The 12118-nt window shown below is 28.3% G+C and overlaps 1 protein-coding gene across 3 annotated transcripts; it reads right to left on the minus strand.

Annotated features, from left to right (window-relative positions):
- Positions 1 to 2308: 2308 nt before the first annotated feature.
- Positions 2309 to 8722, minus strand: LOC105048900 (70 kDa peptidyl-prolyl isomerase). 3 transcript variants are annotated; one of them, XM_073261216.1, is made up of 13 exons: positions 8337 to 8722; positions 8105 to 8191; positions 4689 to 4949; positions 4526 to 4600; positions 4359 to 4439; positions 4086 to 4280; positions 3908 to 3997; positions 3643 to 3818; positions 3438 to 3560; positions 3184 to 3339; positions 2981 to 3099; positions 2735 to 2855; positions 2309 to 2659 (listed from the first exon to the last, which is right to left on the minus strand). In XM_073261216.1, exons 1-13 carry the CDS (start codon positions 8521 to 8523, stop codon positions 2606 to 2608), a joined length of 1725 nt encoding a protein of 574 aa, XP_073117317.1. In that variant the 5' UTR covers positions 8524 to 8722; the 3' UTR covers positions 2309 to 2605. The 3 variants fall into 3 exon arrangements, 1 of the variants encoding a protein (XP_073117317.1); XR_012142928.1 differs by lacking the exon at positions 2309 to 2659 and having other exon boundaries at positions 2981 to 3103; positions 3193 to 3339; positions 8337 to 8720; XR_012142927.1 differs by lacking the exon at positions 2309 to 2659 and having other exon boundaries at positions 2981 to 3103; positions 3193 to 3339; positions 4086 to 4439.
- Between the last annotated feature and the right edge of the window lie 3396 nt (positions 8723 to 12118).

Consider the following 12118-nt stretch of genomic DNA (forward strand, 5'->3'; position numbering starts at 1 on the left):
AATATATTAATAATATAATATACTATAATATTTATATAATAAAGGATATTATAGAAAATATAGATAGATCATAGCAACTTATCCAGAAAAATAGTAATACAAAAGAACATGGGTAATAGATTTTCAAGCATTTTCTAATGCATAAAAGAATATGGATAAATTATTTTTCTGTCCGAATGGTGCCTGAAAAATACTTATCCAGAAAAATATAATTTTCTAGATAAACCTTTTATCCGCAAAAGAACGGACCCATAAGGTTCATCATTAACCCTATCTTATGTTGTGTCTTGGATAACCTGTGAGCGTGGATATAAGAGCCTTCCACAAAACTATTATTCTCATCCTACATAATCTTAAGGTTGCATTTGGTAGCCGACAATCTATCCAGATTACTGACAATTTAAAGTGGACCCATCAGATTACTGTGTTTGGTATGCTTTTTGAGTGGCAATCCAGATTGTCTCTCATGAGGTAATCTACATTACCTTAGAGAGAGATGGCTATCCAGATTATTACTTATATGATAATATTGTTAAAAAAATTTTGGATAAAATTATTCCTAAAAAAAATTACACAAAACTCATGAGCCACTCCCCCTCCCCTTATTATATATAATAATATGATATAATATATTATTATATAATATATTATTATTATATTATTATTATATTTTTGTAGTAACTATATTATATTACAATAATATTGTATATGATAATATATTATATAAATCCTATTATATATAACAATACATTATATTATATTATATTACTATAGTATGATAATATTATATTATATTATTACAATATTATATTATTATATATTATTTTATTATTATTATGTATTATAATAATATATATTATATTCTATTAATATCTTATATTAATATAATATAGTATATAATATAATATTATTATATATAATAATATAGTATATTATATTATAATAATTTAATATTATATTATCATATAATATTATATATTATATTAATATATTGTAATATATATTGTATAAATATTATTCTATATAACAATATATTAATTATATTATTATACTATTATATTATAATATATTATAATAATATCTTTGATTAATATAACATAATATATAATATAATATTATTATATAGAATAATATAGTATAATATATTATATTAGTATATTATATTAAAATAATAATAATATATGATATTATATTATATTAGGTTATTATAATATCATAATATAACATTATAATATATTATATTAAAATATATTATATTATATAAATATCATTAATATTATATTCCTATATATTATTATATTATTATTTTAATATACCATAATAATATATTATATTATATTAATATCTTATATTAATATAATATAGTATATAATATAATATTATTATATATAATAATATGGTATATTATATTATAATAACTTATTATTATATTATCATATAATATTATATATTATATTAATATATTGTAATATATATTATATAAATATTATTCTATATAACAATATATTAATTATATTGTTATACTATTATATTATAATATATTGTAATATATTAATATATTAATGTTATAATATATTATAATAATATCTTTTATTAATATAACATAATATATAATATAATATTATTATATATAATAATACAATATAAGATAATATATTATTATTATTAAAATAATATAATATAATATATTATAATAGTTTATTGTAATATCATAATATAATATTATAATATACTTTATTAAAATATATTATATTATATTATATTAATTATATAAATATCATTGTTATAATATAACAAAATATATTTTAATATAGTATATTATAATATTATATTATGATATTATAATAAATCATTATAATATAATATATTATATTATTATTATTATAAGATTAAATAGATATTTTTAAAATTTACTTTTATATTATCAATAATTTGATTGCCATACCTAATATGTCAATCAAAATTTTCGTTAATTTTACTATAACATTACCTACATGTATCAAATACAGTAATTAATATTTTTGATAATTTAATAATGATAATTTATCTTAAAAATAATCTAAATTATCTTCCAAAATTATCTGATGATGCACCAGACGCAACGTAAATTCAATCCTGCCAAAGTGCCCTGGACTAGAATCTGAAGCCGGTGTTGCATTTGGATGGCAGTTTTATCTGCTGCACACCCAAACATGAGCAATAATTGTTAAGTTTCTGACATCCTTGCCACCGGTTTAGCAAGAGGGATCAAAATCCTTCTCAATTGCTAAACCAGAAACATAGAGCACCGCAAGTGAAACATTGAGCATGAGAACAACTACAGATTGATGAAATTAGAAGCGAATCAATTTAAGAACCAGCAAGATCATTTTGCCCTCTCAACCACGAAAAAACAGAGTGGCATTATTTTCGACGCATTTGTTAGATAACCACTTGGTACGTCAAATATAACCCCACAGCAATTTCTAGATCTTCTTAATTAAGAAATATAACTCCAACTCCAAAAGATGCAGCTTGCAATAAAAAAAAACAAAACAAAAAACAAACAAAAATTAAAAACCAAAAGGAAGCCACCCACGGATACTGACTCGGCTTCATTATAAACTCAAGCTGCACTGTCAATGCTCATAGGCTGCGCCTCCGGCTTTGGAGCGGACTTCTGCAATCAAATAAAAGTAAGAAAACTCATTCAAGCATTCAAGCATAGAAGATTTTCCGAGTTTTAATGCCCTACATTGGCTTCCGTATGTTCTAATTTGCTCATCTTGGCAAACATGTTCCCATAGAATTTGGCTTCTTTCTTGTTGTACTCCCTCACCTTCTCCTTCAGAGTCTTGTATTCCAACTTCACATCCCTAAGGATACAAAACTAGAATACCATAAGTATCATTGTTACAATAATAACCCGAGGATGAAGCAGATTTTCACCAGTTTACAATAATAACCGGAGGATGAAGCAGATTTTCACCAGTATGCATACCTATTGTCTGGATCAATTTCAAGAGCTTTCTTAATGTCCCGCTCTGCCAAATCCAAATCAGCAAGCTGAATATAAGCTTGGGCCCTTCCGTACAATGCTTTTACATTGCTCGAGTTCCAATACCTATATTTTTCACAATGTTGACAAATTCAGAAGACAGACAAAAAAACAGAACAGGTTCCACAGGAATTCTTAGTGGTAAGTTGTAATACCTTTGTGCAAAGCTTCTCTGCTTGCTTGTAGTCTTTGAGCTTAAGCTTGCAGGCAGCATTGTTGAGGTTAAATGTAATCTTCAGCACTTTTGATTGCCTTTTTTCCTCATCACTAAAAGAGCTATCATACTCGATGAACTTCGCCCCCTATATGACCAATATAAAGGACGACCAAATTATTAATCTTTGACAAGCAGGCTATAAAGAAGCACATACTTCAACAAAATAGTGAATATAACAAGTACCTTTTCATATCTCTTGGAAGCTCTTATGTATTTACCCACTTTGAAAACTGCATTTCCTTCTTGTTTCTTCTTACCAGCTGCTTCAATCTTCTCTGCATTGTTCATGTCCCAAGACTCTTTCTCCTGAAAGCAAGAAGTTACATTATGCTCAAGCCATGATACGCACATGCCATAACAATCAAGCCAGTGGAAACTATGTTAGTACCTTCACAAAGGACACAAGCTCAACCTCATAAGTTACCGTAGAGTTTGGTGGAACCACTGCAAGATCTTGCTTTGATTCAGTGGAAGAGAATGCATACTCAGGTGGAATCGTGATGAGAGCAACCTCCCCCTTTTTCATGGTAATCACAGCTTGGTCAAGCCCATCAATAACTTGTTCTGTCCATAAATGATGCAATATCTCTGTTATGATCGTGCTAACAAGATAAATAAAAGACAAATCTACAGAAAAATTAAAAAAGTTTTACCTTGATCAGTCTTGAACTCAAATGGCACTTCATCATCATAACCTTTCTTCACGAATATCATACCATCTTGAAGCTTCCCGATTAATTTCACTGTCGACATCACAAGCAATCAATATTAGAGACTTCAAATATATGACAACATATGAAAATAGAAGAAATCACTGTAGTAAATTATCACCTGTCACAACTGCACCATCATCTGGGCAGTCATATCCCTCTCCTTCCCTAATAATTTTCTTAAGGATCTTCTTATCATCCCCTATCTCTGTAACGGTCTTCCAAGAGACTAATTCAAGCTCCACACTAAGGATAGCATTTGGTAGCACAGCACCCTCATCACCAGAAGCCGATCTACCCTTCTCACCAAATGCGTCTGTCCATGAGAACGTGCCAAAAATCAGAATGGATAAGAACAGAAGGGAGTTCCAAATTAACAGTGTTACAGACTTACATTGTGGCTTCACAGTAAGCAGCACCTTTTCAGCCTTCTTCATGGTTTTCACAGCTTTAGCCATCGAAGGACAGAAAAATCCTGGTTCCAAAAACATATTCCTGTTAGCTTCCTATAATTACAGCATACTAACAAACTTTATATGGACAACAATAAACAATACCTACCATCTTTGACAGTAAACTCTACTCCTTCAGCTTTGGATATTATAGTTCCATCCTCAAGCCGAGCCTCATATTTCACTACATTTATAGCAAAGAATTGCTAATTTGAGGGAAAAAGGCAGATGTGTAATGGAAATGACAAGCAATTTAGGGAAATAAAATGTACCAAATACTTCATCAAGATCCTTAGGATTCTCCCATTTTTCTCCTCCTTTCAAGATCTTCTTGATAATGCCTCCATCTTTACATACATCCTTAATGCTTGACCAGGAAACTAGTTCAACATCAAACTGGAGTGTGGCATTGGGTGGAATGGTAGGGGGGGAGCCAGATTCACCATAAGCTAACTCAGGAGGGATGGTGAAGATGGCATTCTCACCCTTCTTCATCGTCTTGATACCTTGATCCCATCCCTTTATTACATGGCCTGGAATAGTTAAAAAGAAAGCATCAGAAAAATTTTTGTTTTGTTCCTCTCTACATTTTCCAGAATAAAGCTAGCATTTCAACAAAAATTACTTCAAAGAAATGAATAAGAGGGTGCAAAAGCACAACAATATTGATCCTAACAACTTGGAATGAAAGACTTAGTATGTGATAAGTATTGCAGCTGGCTGGCTCCAGTATAATTAGGAAAAATTTAATAGTTTTCGGAAGCTGCACTTTCTAGTGTTTTTATCCCCGTTTATATCCCTTGAAGCAAAAGCGGAACAGGTACATTTGTTTCAAGCAGGAGTAATTATAAAAGATAAGAAATATGAAACGATTGGCAGGAGCCTTATAAGTGTCCATAATTGATCACTGCATAACAACCAGACATGAGTTGGTAGGTAACTAAATCCTCAAAATCAAATCTTGCAGAACCTTCCTCTTGCTCTAGCACCTGATCACTTCCAAATTGCCCCTCACATAAACATCTTTCAAGTCCAGACAATTGCGGGCTTCATTGTTTACATACACTCATAGAAAATGAATCTAAATTAAGCATCTTATAAAAAAACACCAAACCAAACTGAACTACTTTTTTTTTTTTAAAAAAAAAAAGGAGTTTGCATCTTACATAATGCTTCTTTTACAAGTGGACCCAAACAGGCACAAATGATGCTCACACCGGAGCCATTTAGAATATTAATAACATAATATAGTACTTTATTTAAATGCCTCTAATCTTCACATTATAAACAAGTTGCAAACTCTGGTACTATACCAAGCACCAATTCCCTGGTTCTAACTTTAGGGCCTGTTCTTTTGTGGGTAAATATTATGGAAAAGTTGGTCAACTTTCCCATTGACCAATTTGCCCATGTTCTCACAGTTTTCAAAATGGATAAGTTACTTACTCATGAATAGCATTTACCCATAAAATGAGAAAAAATCTTATCCACCTTGGAGGTGGCTAAATCATTTTTCCATCAATTGAAAAAGTAATTCATTTAATTCATTCCTAATATACCCTTAACCATATAATAATATAATATAATACTTATATAATATATTATAATAATATATAATAATATAATAATATAATATATTATGTATTAATATTTATGATATATTATACTATATTATTATATATAATAATATTATATAATATATAATATATTATTTTAATATAAGATATTAATATAATATTGTATAATAATATATTATATTATATTATATTATATTAATGTATAACAATAAAATAATATAATACATTAATATTTCACATTATAATAATATAATATAATATAATATGTTATAATAAAATGAAATAATATATAATAATAAAATATATTATATTATATATTTATATAATACTGTAATACTATAATAATATAGTATAATATATTATAATATATTATAATATACTATAATATATTATAATAATATAATAATATATAGAAATATAATAATATAATATAATATATATTAATATTTATAATATAGTATACCATATTATTTTATATAACAACATAATATAATATATATTATATTATATTAATTTAAGATATTAATATAATATAATATAATAATATATTATGTTATATTATATTAATGTATAACACTAGAATAATATTATACATTAATATTTTATATTATAATATAATAATATAACAATATAATATAATATAATGAAATAATACATAATAATAAAATATATTATATTATATTTTATATAACACTATAATTATATAATAATATAGTATAATACATTATAATAATATAATAATATATTTTAATATAATAATATAATATATTATATATTAATATTTATAATATATTATACTATATTATTATATATAATAATATTATATATATAATATATATTATATTATAATAATATATAACAATAAAATAATACAATATATTAATATTTTATACTATAATAGTATAACAATATAATGCACTATTACAATATATGATAATATATTATAATGATATAATATACAATAATAAAATATAATAGTTATATAATATATTATAATAGTATAATAATATAATATATTCTTATATATTAATATAATATAATATAATGTAATATATTATATTATTATAATATATTAATAATATAATATAATATATACTAATATTTATATAATAAAGGATATTATGAAAAATATAGATAGACCATAGCAACTTATCCAGGAAAATAGTAATACAAAAGAATATGGGTAACAGATTCCCAAGTCATTTTTCAATGCACAAAAGAACATGAGTAAATTATTTTTCTGCCTAAATGTTGCCAGAAAAATACTTACCTAAAAAAATATAGTTTTCTAGATAAATCTTTTACCTACAAAAGAATGGGCCCTCAGGGAAATAAGATACAGAACACAGTGTATTCTATGCAACCATTTGTCATTAAATACCAAATTTGCTCATGGAAGTTCACACAATTACAAATTATATCAAGGAACATGGCATGCTAACCAAGTCATACCCCTAAAAAGTCAAAACTCGACATGAGATCCAGTTTTTCAGGAGGCTAAAATAGAAATTTCACCCTCAAAACACAATGAATAATTTGATTAGACCAGATTCTGTGCATGTATCAGCATTTTTTAAATGAATGAATACTGACAAGTACGTAAGAGAACAGCAATTAAAAGAACACCCAGCAAGTCTAATTCTCTTTCCTTACAATTCATCAAACCCACTAAAGATTATACTTAATTCCAAGAATAAACATGAAATTTGTTAATGAAAAAATAATTACCAGCTATTTTTCTTGCCATAAGTTTAAGCCTGTTTCAAATAGTTACTGGATCAATAGATATCTACCACCCAACTGTAGCTTCCCTCCTTCTTAACTAAGCTTCTAAAAAGATTACTTTATAGGTACATCTGATATAATTAACATTATCCATGTCCATCAAATCTTATAAATAAATCTTACATTTACTTCTCCACTTCAGAAGCATCATCCAATCCACATCCAAGGAGTTGAATGCACACTTCAGTCTTCAGTTAAAAAAAATAACATAAGTTCAAATTCAAACCTTGTCAATAAAAAAATTCACATGTCCTCCTATCAGTCCTAAAACTCCGGAGATTGATCAAACAGAATCGAAACCAACGGAGAAGAGAAAGCAAGTCCACCTTGTCCAAGCTTAAACTTGAATGGCGTTCCCCGATCTCGGCTCGAATCAAACTTTGTCCCATCAAGGAGCGTTCCAGTGTAGTGCACTGCAACCCCACACCTCAAAGATCAGATTTTTTCCTCCCCAAAAACTCCGAACATATCCTAAATAAACAACATCCACATCCGAAAATCCATCCAAAACCAATAAAAGAAATGATATTTGGATCCAAGATAGCTTTCTGACAATACCTTCGACGTCGTCGCCGACCTCGGGACTGTCCCAGCCCTCGCCCTCCCTGACGAGTTTCTTCTTGAGGCCTTGCTTCCGGATCTCCTTCTCCTTCCCGACCTTGATGATGGGGCTCTCGTCGGCGAAATCCATGGCATCCTCGTTCATCATCTCCTCGCCCGCCAGCAGATCGAACTCCTCCTCCATATCAACACCTATAAACCTCTATGAATTAGAAAAAAAAAAAAATGGAAGCGAAAGAGAGCAATCAATGAGATGCGTTGCAGGGCGAGTGGAATGGATGAGAGGAGGAGAGAAGAGAAGGGCTTTGAAGGGTCAGAAGAACAGGGGATTGGAGCGAGTTCCACAATGAGTGCCCGTTTCCCTTTAACACTGGAATATATTTGATTTATAAATATTTGCCCAGCCAAACTTTCGGTTGAGTTATAGGTTAATGAATAATGAATAAAATTTCATTAATTCAGTTTTATTAAATTTTATTTAGTAAAATATTCTTCTAAATGCTCCAATGATATAATATAACTGCAGGAAATGTGTTTCAGATTTTAGATTTAAAGAATTCAGAAGTATCTTGCTTGCTCGTTCGTACGTATTTCTCTTTTACACAATGAAAACTAGTCGAAAGAGAGCAATCCATGATCTTTGCTAATATTGAAGAGAAATAAAAGCCCAACAAGCAACTTTATTCATATGTCTAGTTAAAAATCATGCGTGACCAATATACGAGTAATTAATAGGATTACCTAATTATGTTACTAAAACTTCAAAAATATAATTTTATTACGATAAGATGGATAATATTTTAAGTGATATAGAGATTTGTATTTAAAAGTATTATCATGAAAATGAATGATTAGTGAAAGCATTAAAATTTTGATCATGATTGTTGTTACATGTATAGTAGCTTCTAAGATAGTCAAGGATTGAACTATTTTGAAGGAGTTTAATTCGATGTATTTCTAAAATGATAAGCATTTCTATAATATAATCTTAGAAATATTTTATGATAAATATATAAATATATCTAAATTTTAGATTTATTAAATAATAAATCGAGTATTTCATAATTTTTTACTAGCAAAAGTAGAAAATGGTTCTTAAATAGAGAAAATTAAAAATTACTAACTTAGATGCAGAAAGACCGGCTATTTTTGATAGTAGAAATTAGAATAAACTTTAGGTCATTATTAACTGTTGACCGTAATATAGATAAAAAAAATATTAATAAATTTGGATGATCATATATTGTGGAAATGTGAATACAATGTACCTAGGATTTTGGGTTGGATCACTTTCTCAATCCTATGGTTAGGAACATAATCACATAGCAGAAAGCACCCACTTGTCATAGTGCAAGTATCTTATAGTTTTCTAAAACAATGATGGTGAATTTGTCTACATGCTTGGCTTGGTTTCTTGGAGCTTTGATTCTCTCAATACTTGTAATATATGTATGATTCATCATATACTATTGGGGTATCATTGTTTATTTAACGAGATTAGAGTCCTAATCACCTCAAGCAATTGAGTTGGAGTCAAACTTTGTCACTATTCATCATAATGATAAAAGTAATGTTGGACGAGAAATTCTTTGTGCACCGCCTATAGTGTAGAAAATCCGATGTGGAGTGCACCGCCTTGTTCGATTGATCAATGTAGCCACCGCTTCCCAATGCGCATTTTATATCAGTAGATCGGTTTTTTCATTTAAAATTTTGTATGATGAAAATATCTTTTTTAAAAATTATGACATCTCTTTCTAAAAATTATGACATTCCTTCATGTAAATTATGACACTCCCCATAAAAGGCTAAACTGAAGTGGTGTGTCATAATTTTTGTGAAAGAATATCATAATTTTTGAGAAGAGATGTCATAATACTGCACGGAGGAAAAAAAATAATGAATATATGTGAAAACAGTATTATGACATCCCTTCTCAAAAATTATGACATCTCTTCACAAAAATTATGACAACTTGCTTCAGTTTAGCTTTTTATGCAGGGGGTGTCATAATTTTTGTGACGAGGTGTCATAATTTTTAAGAAGAAGTGTCATAGTTTTTAAGAATGATATTTTCATTATATAAAATTTTTAACGAAAAAATCGATCTACTGGCATTAAATACGTGTTGGAAAGTGATGGCTATGTGGATCAATCGGATAAATGGTGCGCTCCATGTCAGATTTCTACACCGCAGGCAGTGCACAAAGAATTTCTAAATGTTGGACTCCATCTTTCCTGAAGATAGTAACTATCTTTTTTATGAAACAATGTTTATATTGGACTGGGTTGGTCTATATATCATGAACATCCCAATTTGGATCCCACACCCAATGTCCAATAATAACCTTTAAAGAAAAAATAAAATCAAATTTATAAATATATTATTAAAAAGTATTGAAAAATTTTGTCCATCTTCCATTTCTTTGATGAAACATGTTTAGAGTCATCCATCCCCCTCTCCTAGGTTGTTTTCCTTCTAATGTGTGGTTGTTTCACTGGATTTTTTTCATGGATAAAGAAAATTCATTTTGAATGAAAATACACCAAAATTTTAATGAAATTAGAACTTTTTTACATTTAAAACTTAATTGACCATCAAACAACTATAATAAACAGCAAAAAAAATATTAGGTTGATTAAAAATTGATTAATTATTTTATACTGTGACACGTGGAATGCCGTGTTTGGCCACTTGTTGCTCACATTAAAGGCAAGATGTGGGTTATGTCCACTAAAATGAATTTCTCACAGAAAATTATTAGGATATAAGACAATTATTTATAAGAACAACCATCCAACTTAGAGTTATTTATGTAAGAAATCGATCATAAACACTAGAAAAGGAATAACCAAGATAAGAAATTACCTTCTAAAGGATCTATTGTTGGAAATAACTTCATCTACATGATAAAAAGATGAAGAAAGATGTATTTGTGCTCTCTCGATACATTTCAACACTACAACACTTCTATTAGGCACCAATCACCTTCTATTTTATGATCCTGTGAAGTGCTTTGTCTAAGGATCTCTCCAAAGATTTTAGGATCAAAGTCTTTCTTGACAGTAAAAGGAACTTCCAACTATTAATAAATACAAATCTAATTCTTCTCGTGCAAAGCATCAATCTACTCTCAAATAGATATTGAGTGATCCAGAGCAAAGGTTCAATATATTTCTATATGGATATCGGGGTTTCTATAAATTGGAGATTCAACTAATCAGTTCATAGATATCGAGGTCTCATAAATTGGAGACTCAACTTGCTAGTTCATAGAGGTCGAGACTCCCATAAATTAGATATTTAACTTGAAGGGTCAACCTTCCCATGCATGAAGTTCTAGTAACTCATAAAATTAGCTCCAGATATTATTCTATATTAAGGAAGCAGCTCGAGTTTGCCTACAACAAAAGGAGTCGACTTACTCCTTTTTATTCTACATGAGGTTTGAGTGACATAATTGGTCTTGATCATGAAAATAGGATATATATGATATATTCTTCTCCCTCTTTTCATGATATGTATGTATGTATGTCTGTCTCTATACATATATTATTCCCATCCATGTTGTATCACAAACAGTATTTGTTAAATTCATTTTCTTTCACTCAATCTCTCTATTTTTTATATATTAATTGGTAGGTAAAGGATAAATCCTCATAGTTGAGACAAGAAAAAGAACCTAGATAGCTTCGGTTGATCTCACAAAGAGGTAATATTAAAAATATTAAATCACAAACTCCTAATTTTAATGATGGATGAGATAAAATCTTTCTAT

This window comes from Elaeis guineensis, chromosome 7 (assembly GCF_000442705.2).
Source record: "Elaeis guineensis isolate ETL-2024a chromosome 7, EG11, whole genome shotgun sequence".
NCBI lineage: Eukaryota > Viridiplantae > Streptophyta > Magnoliopsida > Arecales > Arecaceae > Elaeis > Elaeis guineensis.

Excerpts from the sequence above, each read along its gene's own strand:
- LOC105048900 (XM_073261216.1), bottom strand. The coding sequence starts at position 8,523 with ATGGAGGAGGAGTTCGATCTGCTGGCGGGCGAGGAGATGATGAACGAG. Across the intron at positions 3,998-4,085 it reads TGATGGTGCAGTTGTGACAG|TGAAATTAATCGGGAAGCTT; the intron begins GTGATAATTTAC and ends TGATGTCGACAG. Across the intron at positions 3,819-3,907 it reads TGAGTTCAAGACTGATCAAG|AACAAGTTATTGATGGGCTT; the intron begins GTAAAACTTTTT and ends ATTTATGGACAG.